The sequence below is a fragment of the Lepidochelys olivacea genome, assembly GCF_965140295.1.
Source record: "Lepidochelys olivacea isolate rLepOli2 genome assembly, chromosome: 18".
In the NCBI taxonomy this organism is placed as follows: Eukaryota; Metazoa; Chordata; order Testudines; family Cheloniidae; genus Lepidochelys; species Lepidochelys olivacea.
Genome location: NC_140428.1, coordinates 13,096,847 through 13,119,836, shown reverse-complemented (window position 1 = coordinate 13,119,836; position 22,990 = coordinate 13,096,847). Strand labels below are relative to the sequence as shown.

Sequence of the window (22,990 nt, the reverse complement as noted above, 5' to 3'; positions counted from 1 at the left end):
ACAGCTGCCATGCTACCCTTCCCCCCTCCCCCAGCCGCCCCCCCTGCCATCCAGCCCTCAGACCCAGGAATTCACAGGCCGCCTCCAGCCTCCGTTACTGTTGTGTGCCCCGTGCTGCCTTCTCGCAGGGCCGGTGGGGCAGGGCAGTTGTGGGGGAGGGGGAGGGGGGCTATAGGGGCTACTCCAGCAGCTCCCGTCACTCTCCGCTCCCAGGCCTAGCAAAAGCCATAGGGTCACTGCTGTGAGAAGAAAGGGGGTGGGGGCGAAACAGGGGGGTGGGGGCGAAACAGCGAGGTGCTTTGATATGGATGCTAACCCAGCCCTGTGCTCACTCCCCCCAGGCAGGAGATCTGTGAGAGCGGAGGCCAGTTCCTCATGTGTCCGCTCTGCGAAACGTGTGAGACCTGGAACATCTCGGAGATCTGCCCCATGGCTAAGGTAAGGGAAGGCTGCTTGGGGGTTAATGCAGACAGGGCCCAGACCCTGCTGCCCAAGGGGGCCCAGCTCGATGCAGTGAGAAATCCCTACCTTTGGGGTTTTCCCTGCACAGACGCCCACAAAGCCATGTGTTGGAGCTCCCTTCGCTGGCGCTGCTCGGAGCTGTGGGGAGGGGACTGGAGCTCTGACTGCAGGGGAGCCCCTGGCTGCTCCAGTCCCAGCATCTCCCAGCAGGAGGCGCTGTAGGAAATGGCACAGTAGTGTCGGCCCCAGGAACTAGCGCCGGCCTGTCCCACTCGAGGTGGGAAAGGTCTAGGGGCACCGGCTCAAGGAGAGCATCCAGCTACCCCCACACCAGCAGGAGGCGCTATAGGGAGCAAGGCTAGAGGTGTGAGATGGAGGCGGTGAAGATGTAAATGCATGTGCAGGGGGAAAGGGCTTTTGCGTCTGGTGAAGAGGCCGTGTGGCCCCTCTATTCTGTGCCCCTGCAGGTCGGGTACCTGTTTGATCACCCCGGGACGGTTTTCTTCAGCGTCTTCATGTCCTTCTGGGCCGTGACCTTCCTGGAGTACTGGAAGAGGAAAAGCGCCATGCTGGCTCACCACTGGGACTGCATGGACTTCCAAGAGGAGGAGGTGGGTTCCCACGACCATCCATCCACCACGGCTGGCTCTGTCCGTCTGCCGCCAGGCCACCTTGCTGGCCAGGATGGGTGCAAGTGTGTGCATCGGGGATCCTTCTGTCTCCTCCCTGAGGCCAGAGGGGGCTATGGCTGGATACACACCTCCCCCTGCAGGGAACGAGACCTCCTGCCCCAAAGCTCAGGCACAGACCAGTGACGTTTAAGGAGACTCTCTCTTCAGGCCTCCAACCACTAACTGGCACCCGTCCCAGACACGGGAGCACGGCCGAGCACGGTGATGCACCGACTCCCCCAGCAGTGGCACTGAGTTGGCGGGTGGCACCGTTCCTGTATCCCCCTCAATAGCCCACCAGGAGCCCCCACCCTTCTGCTCCCCAGCTGTCCCCTCCCTTGGGTGGAGACCTGCGTCTCTCTCGCTGCTGCCTGGGGTATTTCCAGGCTGTGCAGCCCCCTGCTTACACAGTGCTATTGCCCAGCAAAGCAGGCTGGCAGGTGGCCAGCGTTGGCACTTTGCTTTCTCTCCAGAGGCTGCAAATGGTGCGTTGCCTGAAGTTATACGGCACCACCCAGCTCTTCCTCAGCAAGTACATTGGTTCATATGGTAAAAGCATTACAGGGAAAATCGATTAAACAATAAAGGAACCTGCACACGTGCTAAACAGCTGAGCAGAGATCGCCTCACTCGAACCAGGGCTGTGGCTGGTGGTTAGTTCTTCAACCCCCCTAGGAGGTTCTTCTGGGCTCCCAATTTCTGCGCCGCTTATGCTCAGAACTAGCACCCCCGTGAGTGTGAGAGTCACCCCTTTAGCCTCTCTGGAGAGCCCCTGAATAGGGCCTAAGTGGACAAAAGGCCCCCGCAGGGTGATGCGCCGAAAGGAGATCTGTGGAGTAGGAGCCTCCTCCTAGAGATTTCCTAGGGAAGCTACTTCAGCGTGTCTGGCCCCTTGTTTTAACTGTGTCCTCTGAAGCACGGAACCTTCCCAGAGTTTGCATCAGCCCCATTTCCCCCGAAAAGAAGTCACTTGCCCTCCCACAATAGGGCACAAACACCAGCGGTTGTAACGCTGGGAACTCCCATTTAACTCAGCAAGGAGATTGCAGGGGCTGGGCATGCCTGCGGATGCCCAGCTGTCCAGAAGAGTCCAGCAGAGCCTGTTCTCTCCCCAGCGGGGATGCCCTGGGAGGGGGAACCACACCAGTCATGCCAGGTGAATGGGGGCTAAATCCCCCTCTGGCTCCGTTTCCCCTCCTGCAGGAGCGGCCCAGGCCTGAGTTCGCTGCCATGGCCCCATGGATGGAGCAGAACCCCATCACGGGGGTGAAGGAGCCATACTTCCCCAGGCGGGACCGTCTCTCCCGTGTCCTGACGGGCTCCATGGCCATTGTCATCATGGTAAGGAGGAGGACAGGGCCCGGGCTGACATCCCCTGCCTCAGTGAGGTGGAGACGTGCCCGCGCGGGACACTGCCCTGTTCTTTGAACTGGCTGGCTGGGGCTCAAACTCATCTGCCACGGAGCAGGGCGAGGAGAGTGCTGACGGCGATTCCTGTCTCCAGCCCTTTTCCCTCCTCTCCTGCTAGCAGGAGCACAGGCTTCTGGCACCGAACACCGCTCCGCTGCCTCCTAGCTCGGGCCCTGTCCCCAAGCCAGCCTTCCTCTCCACCCGGGACTGAGACCCGGAAAACTCATCTCATGCCAGCGATGGTCGTAGTGAATTTAAACCCCGCTGACCTGGGGAAGCTTAGGCCCAAAGGGCTCCCTATCCTCCCACCCCAGATTCCCCCCAGCGCAGCATGCAGGGACCCCGGCGGAGCTGGGAAGCATGGGCGGGTTGCGAGAGAGGCCCCATGACTTGGGCTGGGTGCTGACAGCTTTGATCGTTAACGGGCATGGCAAAGAGAATGGAGACGATTAGAGCAGACAGCGCCTGGATCGGGTGTCACTTCCAGCTTCCCCCAGCAGGGGTCACTCTCCTGAAGCCCCCCGTTAAAGGAGCCCCTGGCGCGGGTGGGAAGGATGGACTGCCCGTCTCCACGGGACATCTGTCCTCCTTCGGCCGCCTGGGGTGGGCTCCCTCCACCAGGAACGTGTCGAAGTGGCCTGGCAGAGTGACAGAGTGTCCCCCAAAGCTGCGCCGAGACCTGCATGGGGGTGCTAACACTCCCCCCCAGAGTGTTCGACACCAGCCCCGGGCCCCAGAGACCCCTCACTTCACCCACCCCCACAAGAGAATCAAGCCCAGGGCAGGCCCGGGCCGGGTGTTGGCAGGTCAGAAGGCTCAGAGCCTGCACCTCGCTGGCAAAGTGGAGCAGTCCAGCAGGGGGCGCTCGCTGCTCCGCGTGCCGTCCACTCCCCGAGTCCAGCGCCGGGCCGCCCACCTCCTGCTGCTTACGCCTGGGCTTCCCCTTGCCCCCTCCCAGCTGTGTGTGGTGATTATCTTCCTGGTCTCCGTGATCATGTACCGGGGCATCGTCAGCGTGATGATGTATCACACGGGCAACGCCATTCTCATGACCCAGGTGAGTCCTGTGCCTTGCGGGGACTCGGAGCCACCCCCTCCCGGACAGCCCTGTGGTCCGGCTGTGCTTGGGGTGCTGTGAGCTCCCAGGGAGCTCTGACGGACCCTGCTTGGACCCAGCGCTGTCAGTCGGCTGCTGGCCACCTAGCTGTGGAGGGCACGTTGGCTGACGGCAGCTCCTAAGGCCGCGAATAGCGGAGCCCCAGCCAGCACTGTGCAGCTGCTGGAGAGGAGCCCACCCGGAAAGTCTATGCCAGGGCTCAGCCGGACCTGGGGCAGGGCTGTGGGGTGAGTGCTCTGCACTGGGACTCAGGAGACCTGGCTCTATTCCCAGCTCTGCCTTGGGGCAGGCCACTGCCCTGCTCTGCACTTCAGTTTCCCCATCTGTAAAATGGGGCTCGTGACACTGACCTCCTTTGTGAAGAGCTTGGGAACTGGCGCTGGCTAGGAGCCAGGGGTGAGTCGTGATGTGGGAAGCTCCCAGGGCTGGCGAGGCTCCCGGGAGGGAAGCGCGTTGCTTGTCTCGCTGTTTTACAGGCTGGGAACATAGCGAACATCAGCAGCACCCTGGTGAACCTGGTGCTGATCCTCCTCATGAGCCAGGTCTACACCTCCCTGGCGGAGAAGCTCACCCGGTGGGGTGAGTAGGAGAAGCCATTGGCAGTGCTGCCCGGCTGGGGCTCCCCCCGGGCTGCTCCCACTGTCCTGCAGAGACCTCAGCCTAGGCCCAGCCCCGGAGCTGTGTGCGGGGGAGCATGGCTACTCTGGCTTCTGGGGCTTCAAGGGCTGGATGGTGCCACCTCAGGCGAGCTCTGGGGGGCACCCTGCACCTTTGCAAAGGTCTGACACGTCCTGGCCTTGGCCACCTTCTGGGTGCCAGCCGTGCTGTGTGAACGCGGTGGGGGCAGCGTCAGGGCTCGGGGAAAGGCTGTATCGCAGATCCAAGCTCTGCTGAAATAAATATGGTTCCTCCATGCCAGGCCAATTCAGCTACAGAGACCTCGGCCCGTCCCCTGTGTAGGAGGAAGGGACAGGCTCTTTGGGACCCAGCTGGTCACTCCCACCGGGATAAGCCCCGCACCAAGGTCACCAGTGGGCGTATGGAATTTTTGATTGGCTGATGCCCTTTCCACTGGTCTGTGCAGGGCGTTGCTTGGGACCGAAGGTCCTGTGAGTGCCTGTATCCTCTTTACAGCCAGGCCAGCTGAGAGCCCGCGTCATTAGGGGCCCTGCTGGAGAGAGAACCTCATGTAATAGGCGTTCGAGTCCCGCAGCCACCGACTTGTGTAACAGCCCTCCCACCATCGGTCGTCAAGGGGGATTGAAACGGAGACATTCAGCGCCAAAAGCGCCTTTCCCACTTGAGCTAAAGGAGCAACTCCATAAGCTGGCAGTAGTAGTAGACTCTTACCCTCTTACATGGACCAGTCACTAGAGCGGGACAAACACCCTGACTCCTGTACTGTGGGTTCCATGTGGACGTGTATTGCTCCTGTGCCCGGCTCAGCCCTGATGGCAGAGCTGTGACTAGAAACTGTTGCAGGAATCCTGTAAGGGTCTGAGCCCTGGTCTGTCAGCAGGAGGTGCCGGCGTGAGCTGGGGTTGTCTCAGATGTCGAGTGCAGGGAAGGGGGCATCCTCAGTGGCAGAGGAAGTAACGCTCCCTCCTATAGTCTCATGCCCGCTGGCCCGGGGAGCTGACTGGCTACCGTGGCCGCTGGGCAGTGCCCATGTGTGACTTCCTGACACTGCCCCCTTGTGTCTCCTCCGCAGAGATGCACCGGACCCAGACCCTGCATGAGGACGCCTTCACCTTCAAAGTCTTCATCTTCCAGTTCGTCAACTTCTACTCCTCCCCCTTCTACGTGGCCTTCTTCAAAGGCAGGTGTGAGACGGTGTGCTGCTCCCGGCTTTGTGGGCAAGGGGCCCGGGTGACAGGGATCACGTGTGAGGCAGGCTGGTCCGGGGCCTCCCTGAGGCAGGGAGAGAGGGGACCGGTGAAGCGGGGAACCGGGCTCCGTGGGCAGAGCTGGAGGCTGCGGCCACTTGAGAGATGTTCTGTCCCTGAGCCGCGCCGCGTTCCACTGCAGTGACACGAATGACGCCAGTAAACGGTGCAGGCACACTCCCATGAGCCGTAAGCGTGTTACATGGTGGCACATGCATGTCGGCATGCCTGACCTATATGGCAGCGTGTGCTGTGCGTGGCACACGTTAGCATGCTGGGTGGCCGTATGGTATGTTGCGCTACCCCTAATTCTGTGTCTTCCAAACACCGTTCTGACCCTGGCCATGGAGATAAGTTCTGGGGAGGGGTGGCTGGCTCTTGACACCCCTTCCTAGGGAGGGGAACCCCCTCCCTTGGAGCCGCCTGCCAACCCCCAGTTCAATCACATCCTGTGAAGGGAGGGGCTGGATCCAAGGTGCGCAGTGATCAGCCAGGGAGGAATGATGTGGTTACTCTGGAAGGACCAAAACGGCAGCTGTGACTCATCTGTGGAACATCTGGCTGCTTCAGTCATGCCCGGGATCCCCGTGCCATGTGTCTGCCGATGCCCCTGCACAATGGATGCACTGTTCAGCTGTGGGCTTGGAGATTCCTCCCCAAAACCACATGCGGGCGAGGTTTATGAATATGCCATTGAATTTATCACCCCCTTTCGCCCTGCATGAAACTGCTCTGCCCTCTTCCTGTGGGTCCTTGCCCGTGTTGCCAGAATCCTCTATAATTATTAACACATCATAGATTTCATGGGAAGCCCCCTCCCCCCCATCTGAAAGAGGGTCAGATCCCCGAGGGGCTTTGCACAACCAGCCGGCTGGCTGGCTCAGAGACGCTGCTGCCCTGCTCTCCTAGCCGCAGATGAAAGTCTTCGGAGCAGGTGACTTAATGCCGAATTTATGTGTAAAAAATCCCAAACCTCCCACATGTTCTGATTTCCATCTCCCATCGCTGGAGTGCAGGTGACATTGGTTTTGGAGCTGGGAACTGACAAACCAGAAATCTGACCTACCCCGAATTCAAACCCCCGATCTTGAGCCTGGCCCCCCCAAACAGGGACTGATGCGAAATCTAGGCAGCTGGCAGGAGGATTGTAGGGATTAAATCTACCACCAGGGGGAGCCCTTAGAGCCCCAGTCATGAATGACTTCCCCCCCCCCCCCCCAAAGCACATGTGGCATGTCAGAGGCTGCGGGTTAGGTCCCTTCTCCAGTCCCTGGCAGGACTATCCTGCAGAGCAGGGGTTGGGCTGAGTCTGGGCTGCAGCTGCTGCTTCAGAGAGGAGACGGGGACGGGCACCCACAGCCTCTGTGACGCTTGTTGGTGTACGGGGGGCGGGGGGAGTCTGTGCTGGAAGTGACATGCTGCTGAATGACCCCTTTCTCGAGCCCTTCGGTCCTGCAGGGCTGTAGCACCGGCGGGCCCATTCCTTGCTGGGTGGATCCAGGCTAGGGCTGAGGGAGGCCCCCTGTGGCGACAGGGGTCAGCGCAGGCCGTGGGGGCCAGCCTGAGGGTCAGAGAGAACCGCCGGGTCTGGCTCACGTCCAGCAGACTCCCCGAAGAATCCCTGCCTGCAGCTATCTCACTGCCTTGCAGGGTCGCATCCCTGCCCCCAGCACACCCAGCCCCTGTCCCTCCCCTGCCTCTTCTTTCCTGGGAGGGGCAGCCGGTGCTGGGGGGGCTCTGTCTCTGGGACAGCCTGGGCGAGAGCAAGGCGATGTGGAGCCAGAAAGGGCCGTTGGGCCGCCTGCTCCGCCCTGCGTGGCACAGGCCAGAGGAGGTCCCCCTGGGCTGGGCCCATGCAGTTGTGCTTGGCTAAGGCAGGAAGGCAGCCGGGCTGGCTCCGAAGCCCTGAGGAGACGGAGAGCCCGACCCCTCAGCAGTCTGCCCCAGTGGTTAGGCATGGTGAGAAATGTGCCAGTCAATGCCTGCCCTGCCATAGATCAGAGAAACAACCGACCAGGCCTCTCCTGTCCCTGCAGGTTTGTGGGGTACCCTGGGCAGTACGGTACGCTGCTCGGCCTGAGGAACGAGGAGGTGAGTCTTGGGGGCGGGGGACACCACAGGGAGCCTCTTGGAGCCCCAGCTACGGCCAGGACCCCAGGGCGCTAGGTGCTGTACAAACCCAGAACAAAGAGCCTGTCCCCGCTCCAAAGAGCTTTGATGGTTTATCCTTTACCAACCAGACTTCCTGCTCCCTTGGGGTCCCTCCACCCCGTCCTCAGCATGCCCAGCTCTTAGGAGACCCTTTTATGTCCCACCGCAACGGCCTTAGGGACCCTGCTGGGCTTCTCTGATGCTGCCAGGCAGACAATTCTGCCCGGGGCAGATCACTGCACTTGGCAGTGGCCGCTCTCTGAGATGGGATCCAGGCCGAGACGGACCCCAGGGCGTGGGGGCTCCCGTGTTGTGAGTCTGCTGGGGCTGCCCTTGGAGACGCCGTGCAATCCCAGCGCGGACCTGCTCTCGCCTGTGCTGGGAGCATGTGGGGGCTGGACCTCTGGAGGCTCAGATCTCTCTCCCACAGGGCTGGGTCTGGCTGGGTTGTTCTGCACTGGGGACGTGCAGGCCGAGCCAGCTGCTGAGCTAACCCAGCCCAGCTGAGCTTGCCCTTTGTTCATGGCCTGAGTGACTGTGTGTCTCTCCTGGCTCCTGCAGTGCGGCCCCGGGGGGTGCCTGATCGAATTGGCGCAGCAGCTGTTCATCATCATGGTGGGGAAGCAGATCATCGGCAACATCCAGGAGTTCGTCATCCCGTGAGTGCCCGGCGGAGCCTGGTGATGGGGCAGCAGAAGGAAACCAGCTGGCTTGGTGTTAGGCGGCCGGGAGCTGTTGGGGTTGTGTTGGTCTACACCCCATCCCATAGGGCTGGGAACCTTCAGGGCAGCACAGACAGGAGCCAGAAGGCGGGGGGCGGGAGGGCATGCTTGTAAGTGGCCAGAGCATTCGGTGACAGTCAGGAGCCTGCGTGCATCTGTCCGTTCAGTGACTGGAAAAGGAGGCCTAGTCTGGATGGCTCAGAAATCCAGTGCGGGTTTCTCCTCTGGCCAGGCTGGGGGGCTCTTGGCACTGACCCATGGCTCTAGCAGATGGCAGTTTCCACCTGTGATGGTTGCAGGGAAGTCCTGGACAACACCTGTGTGATACAGATTAGGACGCAGCACGTGGCCATGTGCCTCACCCCCTCTGGCTGGTGTAAAAGCAGCCTCCACCCTCCACACACACACGCCTAGAGCCAGCCCATGGATTCTCCCCTGTCCCTCTTCCCCCCTCCACAGCAAGCTGAAGGCCTGGCAGCAGAAGCGCAAGCTGGCCAGGGTGCGGGGCACGCAGATCAGCCAGGAGCCCCCGCGATGGGAAGAGGACTACGAGCTGATCGAGTGCGAGGGGCTCTTTGACGAGTACCTGGAGATGGGTGAGCGAGGGGCGCAGCCGGCCGGGTTAGGAGACGCGCTGGCCGCTGGTGCCCAGCGACTCTGGCTCGGCCTGCGTGGAAATCCCAGACCGCAGGTCGCTGGAGCTTCAGCCTTAATGCGGGGAGCTGTATACCCAGCCCCGCGGCTGGAGGGAGAGCCAGGGTCAGGCCTGAAAGGTGTTTGATTTATAACTAAAAGCTATTCATTCTATAGAGAGCGCTGGCTGGGGGAGCTCCCAGCCATTTGCAGCAGGGGGCGCTGTAGGGAGTGGGGCAGAAGTGGTGGCTGTGGAGAGGTGCGCCCAGGTACTCCAGTCCCAGCCTCTCCCAGCAGGAGGCGCTTCATGGGATCCTTCTGGCGATGGGGGAGCAGACCCTGGCTGAGCAGCCACCTCACTCCTTGCTCCCTTGGGCTTGCAGTGCTGCAGTTCGGGTTCATCACGATCTTCGTGGCTGCCTTCCCGCTGGCCCCGCTCTTTGCCCTGCTTAATAACTGGGTGGAGATCCGTCTGGACGCCCAGAAGTTTGTGTGCGAGTACCGGCGCCCGGTGGCCTACCGCACCCAGGACATCGGGGTCTGGTTCCTCATCCTGGAGGTCCTGGCTCAGATCTCCGTCGTCGTCAACGTGAGTGCAGTCGGCTCCTCGGAGGCCGTTCCCAGCCACAGCATCCCCAGGCCAGGCACTGAGCACGCCTGGAACAATCCAATGCCCTGTCCTCTCCCGACTCACCCTGCCCGTTCCATGCCCTGCTGGCTCCCTGCCTACATTCCCACTGCCCCCCTGCTTGGAGCAGCCTCCTGCTGCTTCCCTGGCACCCTCCTTCCTCCATCTTGCCCAGCTGCCTCTGCTGGCTGCCTGCCCCTGGCCTGTCCCTGGCAGGAGCTGTGTGGGGTGGGCGCCACCCACACAGGGCCCTTCGTACACTAATCACCCGCAAGTGTTACTGACACAGCACAAGGACTCTGCAGGGGCCCCAGAGCACTGGACAAAGCCCAGCTGCTAAAGGAGCGGTGCCCCCGGTGAAGGTGAGGGTGGATTGTGCCTTGTCTGCCTTGGGGATGGGATCTGAAGACAGAAGTCTACCAGAGCAGGGTACCATGCGCCCCAGCTTTCCCTGCCCTTGGTGCTTCTCTAGGGGCCTGGGGTTGGAGGTGTGCCCTGTGGCACCCATCCAGGCTCCCACATGTCTCCCTGCGGCTCCCAATCCCCTTCTCTGATCTCTGCCACCTGACACCCTCCAGCTGGTCTTAGGTGACTTGAGAGACAATGTTCTTTGACAGGGTAACAAGCTTTGTTGGTGGGGGGAAGCGGTAGATGTGGTGTAGGTCGACTTTAGTTCGGCTTTTGATACTGTCTCATGTGACCGTCTCATAAACAAACTAGAGTAATATTGCCTACGTGAAGCTACTATAAAGTGGGCGCATAACTGGTTGCAAAACTGTTCCCAGAGAGTAGTTATCAGTGGTTCACAATCATGCTGGAAGGGCATAACGAGTGGGATCCCTCAGGGATCGGTTCTGGGTCTCGTTCTGTTCAATATCTTCATCAATGATTTAGATAATGGCACAGAGAGTGCACTTACAAAGTTTGTGGACAATACCAAGCTGGGAGGAGTTGCGAGTGCTTTGGAGGATAGGATTAAAATTCAAAATGATCTGGACAAATGGTCTGAAGTAAATAGGATGAAATTCAATGAGGACAAACGCAAAGTACTCCACTTAGGAAGGAACAATCAGTTGCACACACACACAATGGGAAATGACGGCCTAGGAGGGAGTGCTGCGGAAAGGGATCTGGGGGTCAGAGTGGATCACAAGCTTAATATGAGTCAACAGTGTAACGCTGTTGCAAAAAAAGCAAATGTCATTCTGGGATGTATAAGCCGGAATACTGTAAGTGAGATACGAGAAGTCATTCTTCCACTCTACTCCGTGTTTATATGGCCTCAACTGGAGTATTGTGTCCAATTCTGGGTGTCACATTTCAGAAAAGATGTGGACAGATTGGAGAAAGTCCAGAGAAGAACTACATAAATGATTAAAGGTCTAGAAAACATGACCAATGAGGGAAGATTGAAAAAACTTGGTTTGTTTAGTCTGGAGAAGAGAAGACTGAGAGGGGACATGAGAACAGTTTTCAAGCACATAAAAGGTTGTTACAATGAGGAGGGTGATAAATTGTTCTCGTTAACCTCTGGGGACAGGACAAGAGGCAACGGGCTTAAATTGCAGCAAGGGAGGTTCAGATCAGACGTTAGGAAAAACTCCCGCAGTGTCAGGGCAGTTACGCACTGGAACGAGTTACCGCAGGACGGTGTGGAATATCGGTCAGTGGTGGTTTTAAAGAGCAGGTTAGACAAAAACCTGCCAGGACTGGTCTAGACGATACTTAGTCCTGCCTCAGGTCAGGAGACTGGGCTAGATGGTCTCTCGAGGTCCCTTCCAGGTCGCCATCTCTATATGGTCCCTGAAACCCTGCACTGACTTGGCTGCTCTCCTCCCCCTGCCAGCCCCGTTCCTCTCCTTCACTGCTCCCAGCAGGGCAGCCTGTGGCCCGAGCCTTCAACCCGCCCTGTGGCAGCCCCATGTGCCCCACGGTGGGGAACCCTGGCTCAGCTGTTCTCACTCCTGGGGAGGGGGAACCGGGGGACGTCCCGGATGACTCGCCATTGACCCCCCGTCCTTCGCGCACTCAGGCCTTCCTCATCGCCTTCACCTCGGACTTCCTGCCCCGGCTCCTCTACCAGTACGAGCACGAGAGCCAGTTGCAGGGCTACGTCAACTTCACCTTGGCCTACTCCCCCCCGTGCTACGTGGCCACCGGCAACCACACCCTGTGCAGGTGCCCGGCATGGGGAGGTGGTGGGAGGGGCAATGGGGAAAGGGGAGGGACAGCACAGGGGGTTGGGGAGTGGGTGAGGGGGGAGGGTGATGGGGAGCTGCAGTTAAGACCCTTCTCTCCCCAGCTGAGCAGAACCAAGGCCATTTTCAGAGGCTTCCCTGGGGCTGGGCCTGGAGCCGTTCACCACCGGGTCACTGGGTGCAATGAAACTGGGGCTGGTAGCAGGGGCAGTGGTTCAGGGGCTTGTGTAGATGAGGTTGGTGGGTCTCCGTCCAGTTGCCAAAGGGCAGCTGCCAGGAAGGCTCCGCCCGCCCTTGGCACCGGCTGGCCACTCACTGGCAGGTCAGCAGGGACCCTGGGCTGACTGGGCCGTGGGGCCTGACCTCCCAGCTTGTTCCCTGGGGGGCTCTAGTTTGGGGGGGTTGGAATGTGGGAGCTGCCAGGGCTATCAGTCAAGTAACCTTTCCTCGCCCCACCCACCAAGGTGAGGCTCACGAGCGGGGGACTGAGCCAGCCCCCCCTAAGCTGCTGCCCCTCCGTCCAGGTACAAAGCCTTCCGGGATGCCAATGGGAACTACACCCTCTTCTACTGGAAGCTGCTGGCCATCCGCCTGGGCTTCATCATCGCTTTCGAGGTGAGCCTCGGCCAGCACCGTGCAGGCGTGGGCTCGGCGGTCCTCCCACCGGCCCCCTGTGCTGCTCAGAGCCCCTGCCAGCCCTGCTGGACCCAGGCCAGGCCGGGCAGCTGAGAGCAAGGCGGGGAGAGGCAGGGCTGCCCCTTCTTCTCTGCTGGGTCGCTTTAGGGTCCTGGACCATGCCCATCACCTTGGCTTATTTCTTTCCAAGTGGATCAGAAACCTCCGGGGGGCGAGGGTGGGGGTTGCACTGAAGGGCAGAGGAACCAGTCTGGGCACACAAACCTCACCCCGAGACCCCAGCTTGAACCAGACCTGAGCTGTGGATCCTTTCCAAGGACCAGAAAAGGTCTTTCCTGCCCCATTCCAACTATTTGGCATTTTCACCTGACTTTCCACCCTCCCTGGCTCACTCCAGAGGCGCCGGGAACATGCCAGTGAGGCCGGCTGTACAGCGCCCCCATCTGAAGGACTTTCATGACTGTCCATGACACACTTGGACGACGAATCGGTGCTGCGTATCCAAGGCCAGCTGGAGCAGAGGCTCTCGGACTCTGGCGAGAGGCCTCGTTATTGTTATGTGTGTGACCATAGCATTAGGATCCGACAGACGCTCCCTGCCCCTGGCGGTTTGGTATGAAGCTCCCAGGTCTGGGAATGCAGAGTTTTGGTTTGAGGGTAAACCTGGAGGTGTTGAAGGTGCCCAGACGTCGACTGGGGGTGATTCTGACCTGGGCTGGGCCAGGAGCTAGGGAATCAAAGGGAGGGGCTGGATGGTGCCCAGTGTGGCCTGAAAGGCAGGGCTGGGACCAGGCCACATTCAGCACCCTGCCTGCTGCTTAAAACAGGTTTCAGAGTAGCAGCCATGTTAGTCTGTATTCACAAAAAGAACAGGAGGACTTGTGGCACCTTAGAGACTAACAAATTTATTTGAGCATAAGCTTTCGTGAGCTACAGCTCACTTCATCGGATGCATTCAGTGGAAAATACAGTGGGGAGATTTATATACACACAGAACATGAAACAACGGGTGTTACCATAAAACAGTCTCAGTGAATAGGCCAGTGGCTTGCAGCCTGTGGGCTGGAGGCGAGCGGCTGCTCTCTGTGGGGCTGGGTGGACGGCCCTCCTTTGCTGTAGGGCTGTGATCTGCATAGCTGTCAGGGCCCCTGGACTCTAGTACCTGAGCCCCACACGGTTGTCAATGTGTCTGTCCTCATGACTCCCTGATGCCCCACAAGGCTAAGTGCCAAGTTCAGGCCCTAACCACTGGGCCAGCCTTCCCCTCTGGCCAGGACTAACAGTAGAGGGCCATTGCGAATAGAGCCTCTCTGAACCTTGTCCTTTCTTCTTGTTTTCCATGTGGCTTTATCCTCCCTGCCTCTCTCTTTGTCCATCTGTCCCTGCTTCTCATTTTCTGTCTGTTTGTCCTCGCCTTCCCTCCCCTCCCCCCGCCCCACCAGCACGTTGTCTTTTTCTTCCTGCGCCTCATCGACTGGCTGGTGCCCGATGTCCCGGGGTCGCTGGAGCTGACGATCAAGCGAGAGCGCTACTTAGCCAAGCAGGCGCTGGCCGATAACCAGGAGGTGCTGCTGACGGTGAGTCGCGAGTCAGCTTCGCCAGGTCAGTGTGCGAGGAGCCGGCGGGTGCGTGTCTGTCCTTGTCCCTCTGTGAAACAGACGCGGGCTAGCGAGTGACTAACAGGAGACCCGCGGAGTGGGAGGGAGCGGGGACAGTTGAGGTCTGGGCCCACGCGTGGAATCGCTCTGCTTCTCACTACCTCATTGCCCTCTGCCAGCTCTTTGCCACCAGCTCTCTGCGATGGCGCATCAGGAGAGGCTGAGTTTTCTTCTGCGCTAACTTAGCGAAGTGAGGAACTCGGAGCTCTGGCTCCTGCCGGGCGCAGCATGGACAAGTGTGAGATTCCGCACGCACAGCTCTGCCGGTGCACTTCAGTGCCCATCTGTCCAGTCCGGTCCCGCCCAACTCCGCTGTTACCCCACAACCCTCATCTGCATCAGCTCCCCAGCTCTTCCAGCCCGGGCCTCGTGAGCACCAGGGTCTGCTCCGCACTCTTGCAGGGGTTTTGTGATACGGACAAACATCTGCCAGGGTCAAGCAGAAGCTGCCAAGCTCGTATCACCTTTGGGACCCCAGATCTCTGAGTGCAGTGGGCTCCTCCCTCCGGGCACCAGCTGATCCCTGGGATAGAGCTCGCCACTTCCTGTCACAAAGCGGGTGGAGCTGATTGGTCGCTTCAGGACTCGGCAGTCAGGAACAGTTGGCCTCGGTGCCAGATCCTGCAAAGCGGGTATCTGCTGGGGCTGTGCGCTAGGCCTGCTGGTACCTCAAGGTCTGTGGGCCAGATACCTACCAGTGAACTTCAATTCATGGGTTACACCACCTCCTGATGTGTGTCTGCCCCACTCTGCCACTAGGAGGCAGATTTGGTTCTGCCAGCTGGCTCATTTCCATCACTTCCCCTCAACTCCAGAATCCTCTTCGGGCAACACAGACTCCGATCCTGGATTTCCCTGCACCTGTAACGGTGCGGGGGTGGGGGGCTTAGCCAGTGGGATCTGCAGTTAGGGCAGGCCAGGTGACTAACCCGGACTGGATCTCTCTGCTCACCTGGAATGGGCTCTGGGGGCAGTCTGGGCTAGGATCCAGCACCCCGTAAGACAGACTCTGGGAACAGCTCCTGCTGCTGTTTCTCGATTGTTGTTGCTTGCTGTGGTGTGTGTTTGTGTTTGTGCAATACACACCCATGGTGCTCACCTTTCCCTGGCTCACTCCTGACAGCCCAAATGTTCCCTGGCCCATCCCCACACCCTCCTGGTGGGCCCCATCAGCAGCATTCACCTGCTGGGTCACTGTGGGCAGAGTGGGTTTGGCAATGTTGCCATCTGAATGCTAAAGGGGGCTGTGTGCCAGGGTGGGGAACTGCCCCCCCCCGCTCCCAGGGCCCCCCCGCAGGGGTTGCTCCTCTCTTTTCATTCCCATTTTGGTCTGATTATTAGGGTGGTGTTGCTGCCCCCGAATGAACAGGATGGTGCGTGAGAAACACGGAGAAGCGGGGTCCGACCCTGGGGGGGCCGATTGAGCTACATGGGGTGGGAGTTTCCAGAATGCTTCGCATTGCACTGTAGTTTTTTTGGGGGGGCAACACCCCCGTGTCCCCTCAACTCTGCCCATTGGCTCAGGGCTTCTGCCCCATGGGGAGCACCGGGGCTCGGGGCTCCAGAATTCAGCCCTGCTGCACCTGGCTTCAGCCCCTCAGGGGGCACCGGGGATCAGAGCTTCAACCCCGCAGCTCCTGGCTTCAGCCCTGCAGGAGGTGCTGGGGCTCAGGCTCTGGGTTTTAGCTGCAAGGCCCCGCGGTGTATGAGACACTTTCATAGAGCTGAATTCTTCATGTGTGAGCTGTGGAACTCATTGCCACAGGGGAGCTGGAGGCCAGAGAGGAACGGGCACTTGGGTGTATCACTGCAGCACTCGTGGGTTTACATCAGCTGGAGGAAGAGTGCAGTTCTGCAGGGGGGAAATGCCACCCCCACCCAGACACAGCCCCGGTTAGCTCCTTCAGACTTCCCTGGTCTGTGTCCCCCCCAGAGCTGGAATGAGGCATCAGCACCGCGTTTTACCCTTTTTATTTTATTGCCGCCTTACCCCCAATCTAGCCACCCCCTATAGTTACAGTGCTACTGTGTGGATCCAATCCTGCAACGCAAGGGGCCTCCCCACCCCTCGCTTGCAGGATTGGGCCCAGAGCCAAGACCATTGGTTGAATTCTAACCATGCCGTTCCCTCTCCACCCAATGCAGCAAGCAGCCTTTCATCCAGCAGCATGAGCTAGCCGCGCCGGCGGGGAGCAGCTCCCGGGGGCTTGACAGATGGGAAGGCAGAGCTGGCCTGGACCAGGGACCCTCCACACTTGATCAGGTGACTTGCCACTGGCAGGGTCCACGGAGCTGTGCAGAGGGGCCAGCAAAGCAGCAGTGGCCCATCAATGCCCCACGGATGACCTTCGACCTCCAGAGTGCCAGGACGAGGCTCGACGAACTCGGAGACATGTGCCTGGCCTGGGTGTCACTAATGAGGCAGCTGGCCTGTGTGGAGTATCCCAAGTCCGGAGGAGGAACCTGGAGCTGGCTGCCGGTGTGCTCCTGGCTGAGTTGGCCCAGTGGGCCGCTCGCTCGCCCCCAGCCTGCGAACGCTTTGCTGCCTCCAAGACGGGTGGTGATGGGTCCAAAGCTGGTCACGCTCCAAGGCAATCAGCAGCAGGGGCCCCATGCGTCCGGCTGACTCTGACCCATGCCGCGGACCCTCCGAATCGCTGTGAGTGGGGCTGGCTGTAAGGCCAAGGTCACCCCATTCAGAGGCGAGCCGCTCCGGGACACAGAGCAGCAGCTGGAAGGGTGCAAATGCTTCAGTGCAAACGCCCCAGGAAGGAGCAGTGAGACATCCCCCCGCTCTGCCCTGTTGTTCATCCCCCCAATGCACACAGTGGCTCTGAGCCCTAGTGGGCCCATAGCCCAAGTTGCTGGTGCAATTTACGGCTCCTTTCACGGCTGCACGGAGGTACCAGTAGAGACAGAGACACTGTGCCAACTTTTCCCTTCCTCCCAAGGCTCTTGGTGGAGTTAGTCTGCCAGCCCCAGCTCACTTACCTTCTGGGCCAAGATCGTCCAGAGAAGTTTGGTAGCAGCTCCTGCGGGCTGGGCTGGCCTTCTCCGGGCCGTGGCTGCAAGGGCTGTGAGGAGGGCAGGAGAGGCTGGGGGCAGCCAATAGTGATACACCCAGGCCTCTGACTGTCACGTCCTGTCCCCATGTCAGAACCGGGCTGTCAATTTCTCACACTTAGAATGTTTGTGGATTGACCCCGCGCCAGGGATGTAGTGATGAGCACAGGTCCTTACCAGACTGGGCTAGGGTTCTGACTCAGTTCACAACAGAGGACACAATAAATTAGACCCCCCCAAGGAGCACGCACCTTGTTATAACTAAAGAGCACAAAGCTCCATAAAGACCCAAGGCTTTCAAGCCCTAAGGTAGCACACTTACACCTAACAACTCGGATGCAATAACGAGATGAATGGGAAATGGAAGCACCTCAGAAGCCCTGAATCAGGAGCCCAAAGAACCTGAAATGTCATGTTTCAGAGTAACAGCCGTGTTAGTCTGTATTCGCAAAAAGAAAAGGAGGACTCGTGGCACCTTAGAGACTAACCAATTTATTTGAGCATGAGCTTTCGTGAGCTACAGCTCACTTCATCGGATGCGTACTGTGGAAACTGCAGCAGACATTATATACACAGAGACCATGAAACAATACCTCCTCCCACCCCACTCTCCTGCTGGTAATAGCTTATCTAAAGTGTCACATTGTAAGGAGAGTGATCACTTTAGATAAGCTATTACCAGCAGGAGAGTGGGGTGGGAGGAGGTATTGTTTCATGGTCTCTGTGTATATAATGTCTTCTGCAGTTTCCAAAGTATGCATCCGATGAAGTGAGCTGTAGCTCACGAAAGCTCATGCTCAAATAAATTGGTTAGTCTCTAAGGTGCCACAAGTCCTCCTTTTCTTTTTCTGAAATGTCATGACTTCAAGTAGATTTTTTAGACCCACCTTTCTGTAACTGCTGGGCTACATATCCATATTCAGTCCCTCTCTGTGACCAGCTAAGGTTTGTCCCTGTCCATTATCCATGCGTGGCATTCCCGGTGTCCACAACCAAACTGCCGGTCGTTAACATTAATAATTTGCACGGATCATTTCTTAACAATCCCTATATAGCTGTACAGTCAAACTATCTCGGTACCACCAGGTTACCAAACTGCCAGACTCCAAGACCCCCTGATTGCAAAAGCGGGTCTTGCAGAAACCAGAACTCGCGACCTGGGGTTATGTTCTCAGGCTGGAAGCACATTAGCTAAAATCCCGGCTTTTGCATGACAAAAATGTAGCCTTTTCCATGGAGACAGGCAAAGCCTAGAGCCCCCAATTATTCGTGGTCACCAACCATGTTTCAGTCTAATAGCCTTACAAAGCTACCACCCTTGTACCACACGGGTCTTGACACTTATAGCAAGTTAAGTTTGTGCATGGGACAGGGCGATAGGTCAACGCAGGGCTGGGCTGGTGGGAGCCAGGGCCACTTACTCTGCTGCCTGTCAAGCCAATTGCAGCTGCAAAGCTGCAGCCACCAATGACGTGCAGCTGTTCCAGGCCAGACCGAAGCGGGGCAGGGAGGGGATAATTTCAAGGCTATACAAAAGCTTCCACCATTGGTTGAATTTCCTCCATGTGCATGCTCATTCCCAAGGGGAGCCACTGAATGAGGACGTTCCCTGCCCAGCTCACCTGCAGTCCCCCTAAGCACCAAAGGGAGGTGCTGCAGGGTCAAGTCAGACGATGCGATCCTGGTGTGCCAAGCTTTGTGGCCTTTTCCAAGTCCTCTGTACGTAACGCTAGCGACTCCGCTGAGCCTGGCCTGCCTGGAGCTTGTGCCCTAGGCCACGCAGAGCCCCTTGTCACGCTGTATGTGCAAGGGGGTGAATAAAACCTGGAATGACCTGATGGCAGCTGGCGTGGTTGTGTGATGAGGGGTCGGGTGAGTTGTTTGCTTGTCCAGGGAGCCTGGATCTCCAGCTCTTATTGAGTGGAGCCAGCCCCACTCTCTTGCTGGAAGATGCTTAAGTCAAACACCAGTGACTGGGCGAGGGTTGCCAACTTTCTAATTGCAGAAAACCAAACACCCCTTCCCCGAGGCCCTGCCCTGCCCCTTCCCCGAGGCCTGGTCCCCATCCATCTTCTCTCCATCCATTCCTCGCTCTCCCCCAACCTTGCTCATTTTCACCTGGCTGGGGCAGGGGGTTGGGGTGTGGGAGGGGGTGCGGACTCTGAGGTGGGGGTGGGGATGAGGGGGTTCGGGTGCAGGAGGGGGCTCTGGGCTAGGCAGTGGGGCTGAAGGGTTAGGAGTATGGGAGGGGGCTCCAGGCTGAGGCTTGGGGTGGGGCCAGAAATGAGGGGTTCAGGATGTGGGCTGGGGGCTCTGGGCTGGGGTAGGGGGTTGGGATGCAGGGAGAGTGGGGTGCGGGCTTCAGGAGGGAGTTTGCAGTCTCCAGGCAGTGCTGACCTCAGGCAGCTCCTGGGAAACGGCAACATGTTTCTCCAGCTCTGAGGCAGAGGGGCGGCCAGGGGCCTCTGCACTCTACCCCTGCCCGCAGGTGCCGCCCCTGCAGCTTCCATTGGCCATGGTTCCTAACCAATGCAAGCTGCGGAGCCAGTGCTTGGGGTGGGGGCAGCATGGTGCAGTCCCAGTCAGTAACCCATGTGGCCCAGAAGGTGCCGCGCTGGCAGAGGCCTGGCCTGGCGCTATCCCATAACCAGCTCAGCAAGCTGGCATTGCGCAGTGTGGATGGTTTCTTGAAGCCCACCTGTGTTTAGCCAATCCGCCCTCCCACCAGCACTCTGGCAGCCTGGCGGGCATTGTGCCATGTGCTGCTCTGGGCGGTTGTGCCCTCTCCCCTGCTGAGGTGGGATGGGCCATCTGCCTGTATTTCCCCATGATCGCCGGGTTCTGGAGAAGAAAGACAAACCCACTGCTCCATCCCTGAGTAGGGACGAAACAGCTCGGCTGTTGGGGTTCGAGCTAGAGCGGGACCTGGCAGGACCTGGACAAAAGCAATGCAGCGCGCCCCAGCCCTGTGGCACCCGTCCACACAGTGGCAAGCCCAGCCCTGGTTGCCAAACGGGAGGGAAGCGAGCCCAGCTAGGAGGCGAACGAATGTCCTTTGCAAGAGGCTGTTTGAGCCAACAGTGAGAAGGGCCGACACAGGCCCATATAACTCGCGCCTAGGTGAGTGTGTTGTTGAAGACATGCCCAGCATGGTATTTATAACTAACGTTGTTAAACATTTGGGTACAAAGGCCACTCCCCAGAGTCATCCCCAGGTGTCACAAAGAACGTCTTACAAGTCTGTTCTCAGGCTTAGATCAGATCCTAGGCTTTGGTCCAGCAAAGTGTTTAAACTGGAGTTGTCCCATTGACTTCACTGGCACTACAGATATACTTAAGTGAGTCACTGGATCAGGCCCCTAAGCAGTGGATATTGGTGAAAGGTGGTTTCCCACTCAGTCCCCCCAAAACCCAGTGCCAGGCCCCCCGCTAGCCCCCCAGGCTGCCCTGGACCCCACATCCCCCTGAAGCGTGGGCCAGGGGCGGTTGCCCCGATCCATCCTATGGACAAAACGACTCTGGGTCCAGGGCGGCCTGTGAGGTTAGTGGGGGTCTGGAGGGCTGCAATTCAGGCTCTCTTGGTTAAGAGTCCCCATCTTGAACTGGGCCACATACTGTTCACTTACAGAACTAGCATGGAGACATCCCTTTCTCAACAACCTTGTCTCCCCAACAAGCTGGCCAAACACAGCCACTTGGTTATAGGACTGTTTAACTTTCTTAACAGCTTTCACTTCATCTGAGACCTTCTCAAAGCTACCCACACTGGATCCTTCAACAGGAAAGTCAGTGGATCCATTCACAACAGAAAATTTCTGGCTGTTAGGAACTGAACCTTTCTTGATTAAATCACTTTCACACCCTTCAGTTGCAGTAAACTGCTTGCAAAGACTCCATGAGGATTCCTTTCCCCAGAGCTTTTCTATGCAACAATTCACCCCTCACAGAAATCCTGCTCTTACCTCTTTACCTAGGGCTTGCTCTAGAGGAACATTTTCCTGAGCAACAACAGACTCTTTCTGGGTCTCCCTTACATCCAGAATTACCTCTGGCCCATCTGGCAGATTCCTACACAATCCCCTTTCAGGCAAACTTACAGACTTCCTAGATAAAAGGTCAGAAGCATTCTCCTTCCCTTCGCCACACACAAGTTCAGGAATCTTTTCCTTCTTGCTACAGGTTTCCACACTCTCAGTAGGTAACACAATCAAATCACCTTCATGCTCTCCTTGTGCCCTGGCTAGGATCTCACCCTGATTAGACAGAATTGCTACACCCTTTCCCAACAACACACTAACAACAGGCAAAATACAATTGTCTGGTCTCTGGGATTTTACATAGACACTAACTGGATGCGACCTAGTTACAGGGCCATTCTCCCGAGCAGACACAAACTTAGGACCCTTCCCTTCCTGGGCTTTAGCTGAATCCAGAACCAACTCTGAGACAACTGCACGACCCTCAACCGTCACAGGCTGAAAGGCCCCTTCTGTCTGCTCCACAGACAAAGAGGAGCCGGACACACTTTCTCCTTTCCCAGACACACAGCTTGGGATCTCATTCCCTTGGTCCCAGCACACAAGGCTGGTCACAGACAACTCCTTGGAGATCAGGGTAGCTCCCTCCATAGGCAAGTCAATACCCCTGACAGACACACGCACGTTTCCTTCACTGTCACAATTCTCCACCCAGCTAACAGGTAAGGTCCAGGGACACTCATCTTCCACTCTCCTCGCCTTCCCACCCTGCTGCCTAGACACAGCCATCAGCTCACAAGGCTGCCTAGGCTCATCCAAACTTTCCTTACCAAGCACCTTGCCACTCCCAACAGATCCCCTGCCCTGCCGGTGTCTCCCCACACTCAGCTGAGGTCTCAGCTCCCACTGTGCTCAGCGCTGCCCTTGCTGTCTCTCACAGAGTGCCTGGGGGATGCTCTGGAACTGCTCCCCACGAAGCCAGTCAGGACTCTGGGGAAGTCTCCTCTCTGGGAGCAGATTGTCTGCAGGGCACACAGCTCACCCGGCTTCCACCTTCCTGGGTCTGACCTCGGAGCATTCAGCATCCTCTGCCCCTCCATGTGCTTCCCCCAGCAAGTCCGCCCAGGCGGAGTCCTGGGGAAGCCAGAGGGTCCTGCCCCCCAGCTTCGCAGCCAGACTTGACTCTCAGCCAGCCAGTAAAACAGGTTTATTAGATGACAGGAACATGGTCTAACACAGAGCTTGTAGGTACAGAGAACAGGACCCCTCAGCTGGGTCCATTTTGCGGGGCAGTGAGCCAGACAACCCCATCTGCGCTTCACTCCATGTCCCAGCCAGCCCCAAACTGAAACTCTCCAGCCCATCATCCTCTGGGCTTTCCCCTTTCCTGGGCCAGGAGGTCACCTGATTCCTCTGATCTCCAGCCCTTTAGCTCTCACCTTGCAGGGGGGAAGGGCCAGGCCATCAGTTGCCAGGAAACAGGGTGTCAGCCATTCCCTGTGTCCAGACCCCTGCACACACCTGCCCTGTAGGGCTCTGCAATGATCACACCCCCTTACCCCACCACCTAGATACTTAAGAACTGCCTAGGTGAAACTGCGGCACCCCCACACTATTCAGAGGAAACATTAAGAACAGTCCCACTTCGTCACATTGTCCCAGTGGGGGTAGGCAGCGAGCTCGCTACTTTACTCACTGCATTAGAGGCAGCGTGAGCCACCTGAGCCCCTCTCCAATGTGCAGGGGGGCGGGGAGCATCTCTCTGTCCCAGGATCTCG

At 58.4% G+C, this 22,990-nt stretch overlaps 1 protein-coding gene across 5 annotated transcripts in view; it reads left to right on the top strand.

The window, feature by feature from the left end:
- Nucleotides 1-16,491, top strand: part of LOC311532759 (anoctamin-7-like) — a 29,312-nt gene extending 12,821 nt beyond the window's left edge. For 2 of the 5 annotated variants that reach the window (XM_084651540.1, XM_084651538.1), the window contains 14 exons: nucleotides 342-438; nucleotides 930-1,073; nucleotides 2,337-2,474; nucleotides 3,502-3,600; nucleotides 4,137-4,239; nucleotides 5,372-5,483; nucleotides 7,583-7,637; nucleotides 8,259-8,356; nucleotides 8,879-9,015; nucleotides 9,436-9,641; nucleotides 11,713-11,858; nucleotides 12,403-12,493; nucleotides 13,957-14,116; nucleotides 16,318-16,491. In XM_084651540.1, coding sequence (XP_084507666.1) covers nucleotides 342-438; nucleotides 930-1,073; nucleotides 2,337-2,474; nucleotides 3,502-3,600; nucleotides 4,137-4,239; nucleotides 5,372-5,483; nucleotides 7,583-7,637; nucleotides 8,259-8,356; nucleotides 8,879-9,015; nucleotides 9,436-9,641; nucleotides 11,713-11,858; nucleotides 12,403-12,493; nucleotides 13,957-14,116; nucleotides 16,318-16,349 — 1,618 coding nt within the window. In that variant the 3' untranslated portion in view covers nucleotides 16,350-16,491. Of the gene's footprint in view, nucleotides 1-341; nucleotides 439-929; nucleotides 1,074-2,336; nucleotides 2,475-3,501; nucleotides 3,601-4,136; nucleotides 4,240-5,371; nucleotides 5,484-7,582; nucleotides 7,638-8,258; nucleotides 8,357-8,878; nucleotides 9,016-9,435; nucleotides 9,642-11,712; nucleotides 11,859-12,342; nucleotides 12,509-12,911; nucleotides 14,117-16,317 lie in introns of those variants that run through there. The other 3 variants (XM_084651539.1, XM_084651541.1, XM_084651542.1) reach the window with 3 other exon arrangements.
- The last annotated feature ends 6,499 nt before the right edge of the window (nucleotides 16,492-22,990 follow it).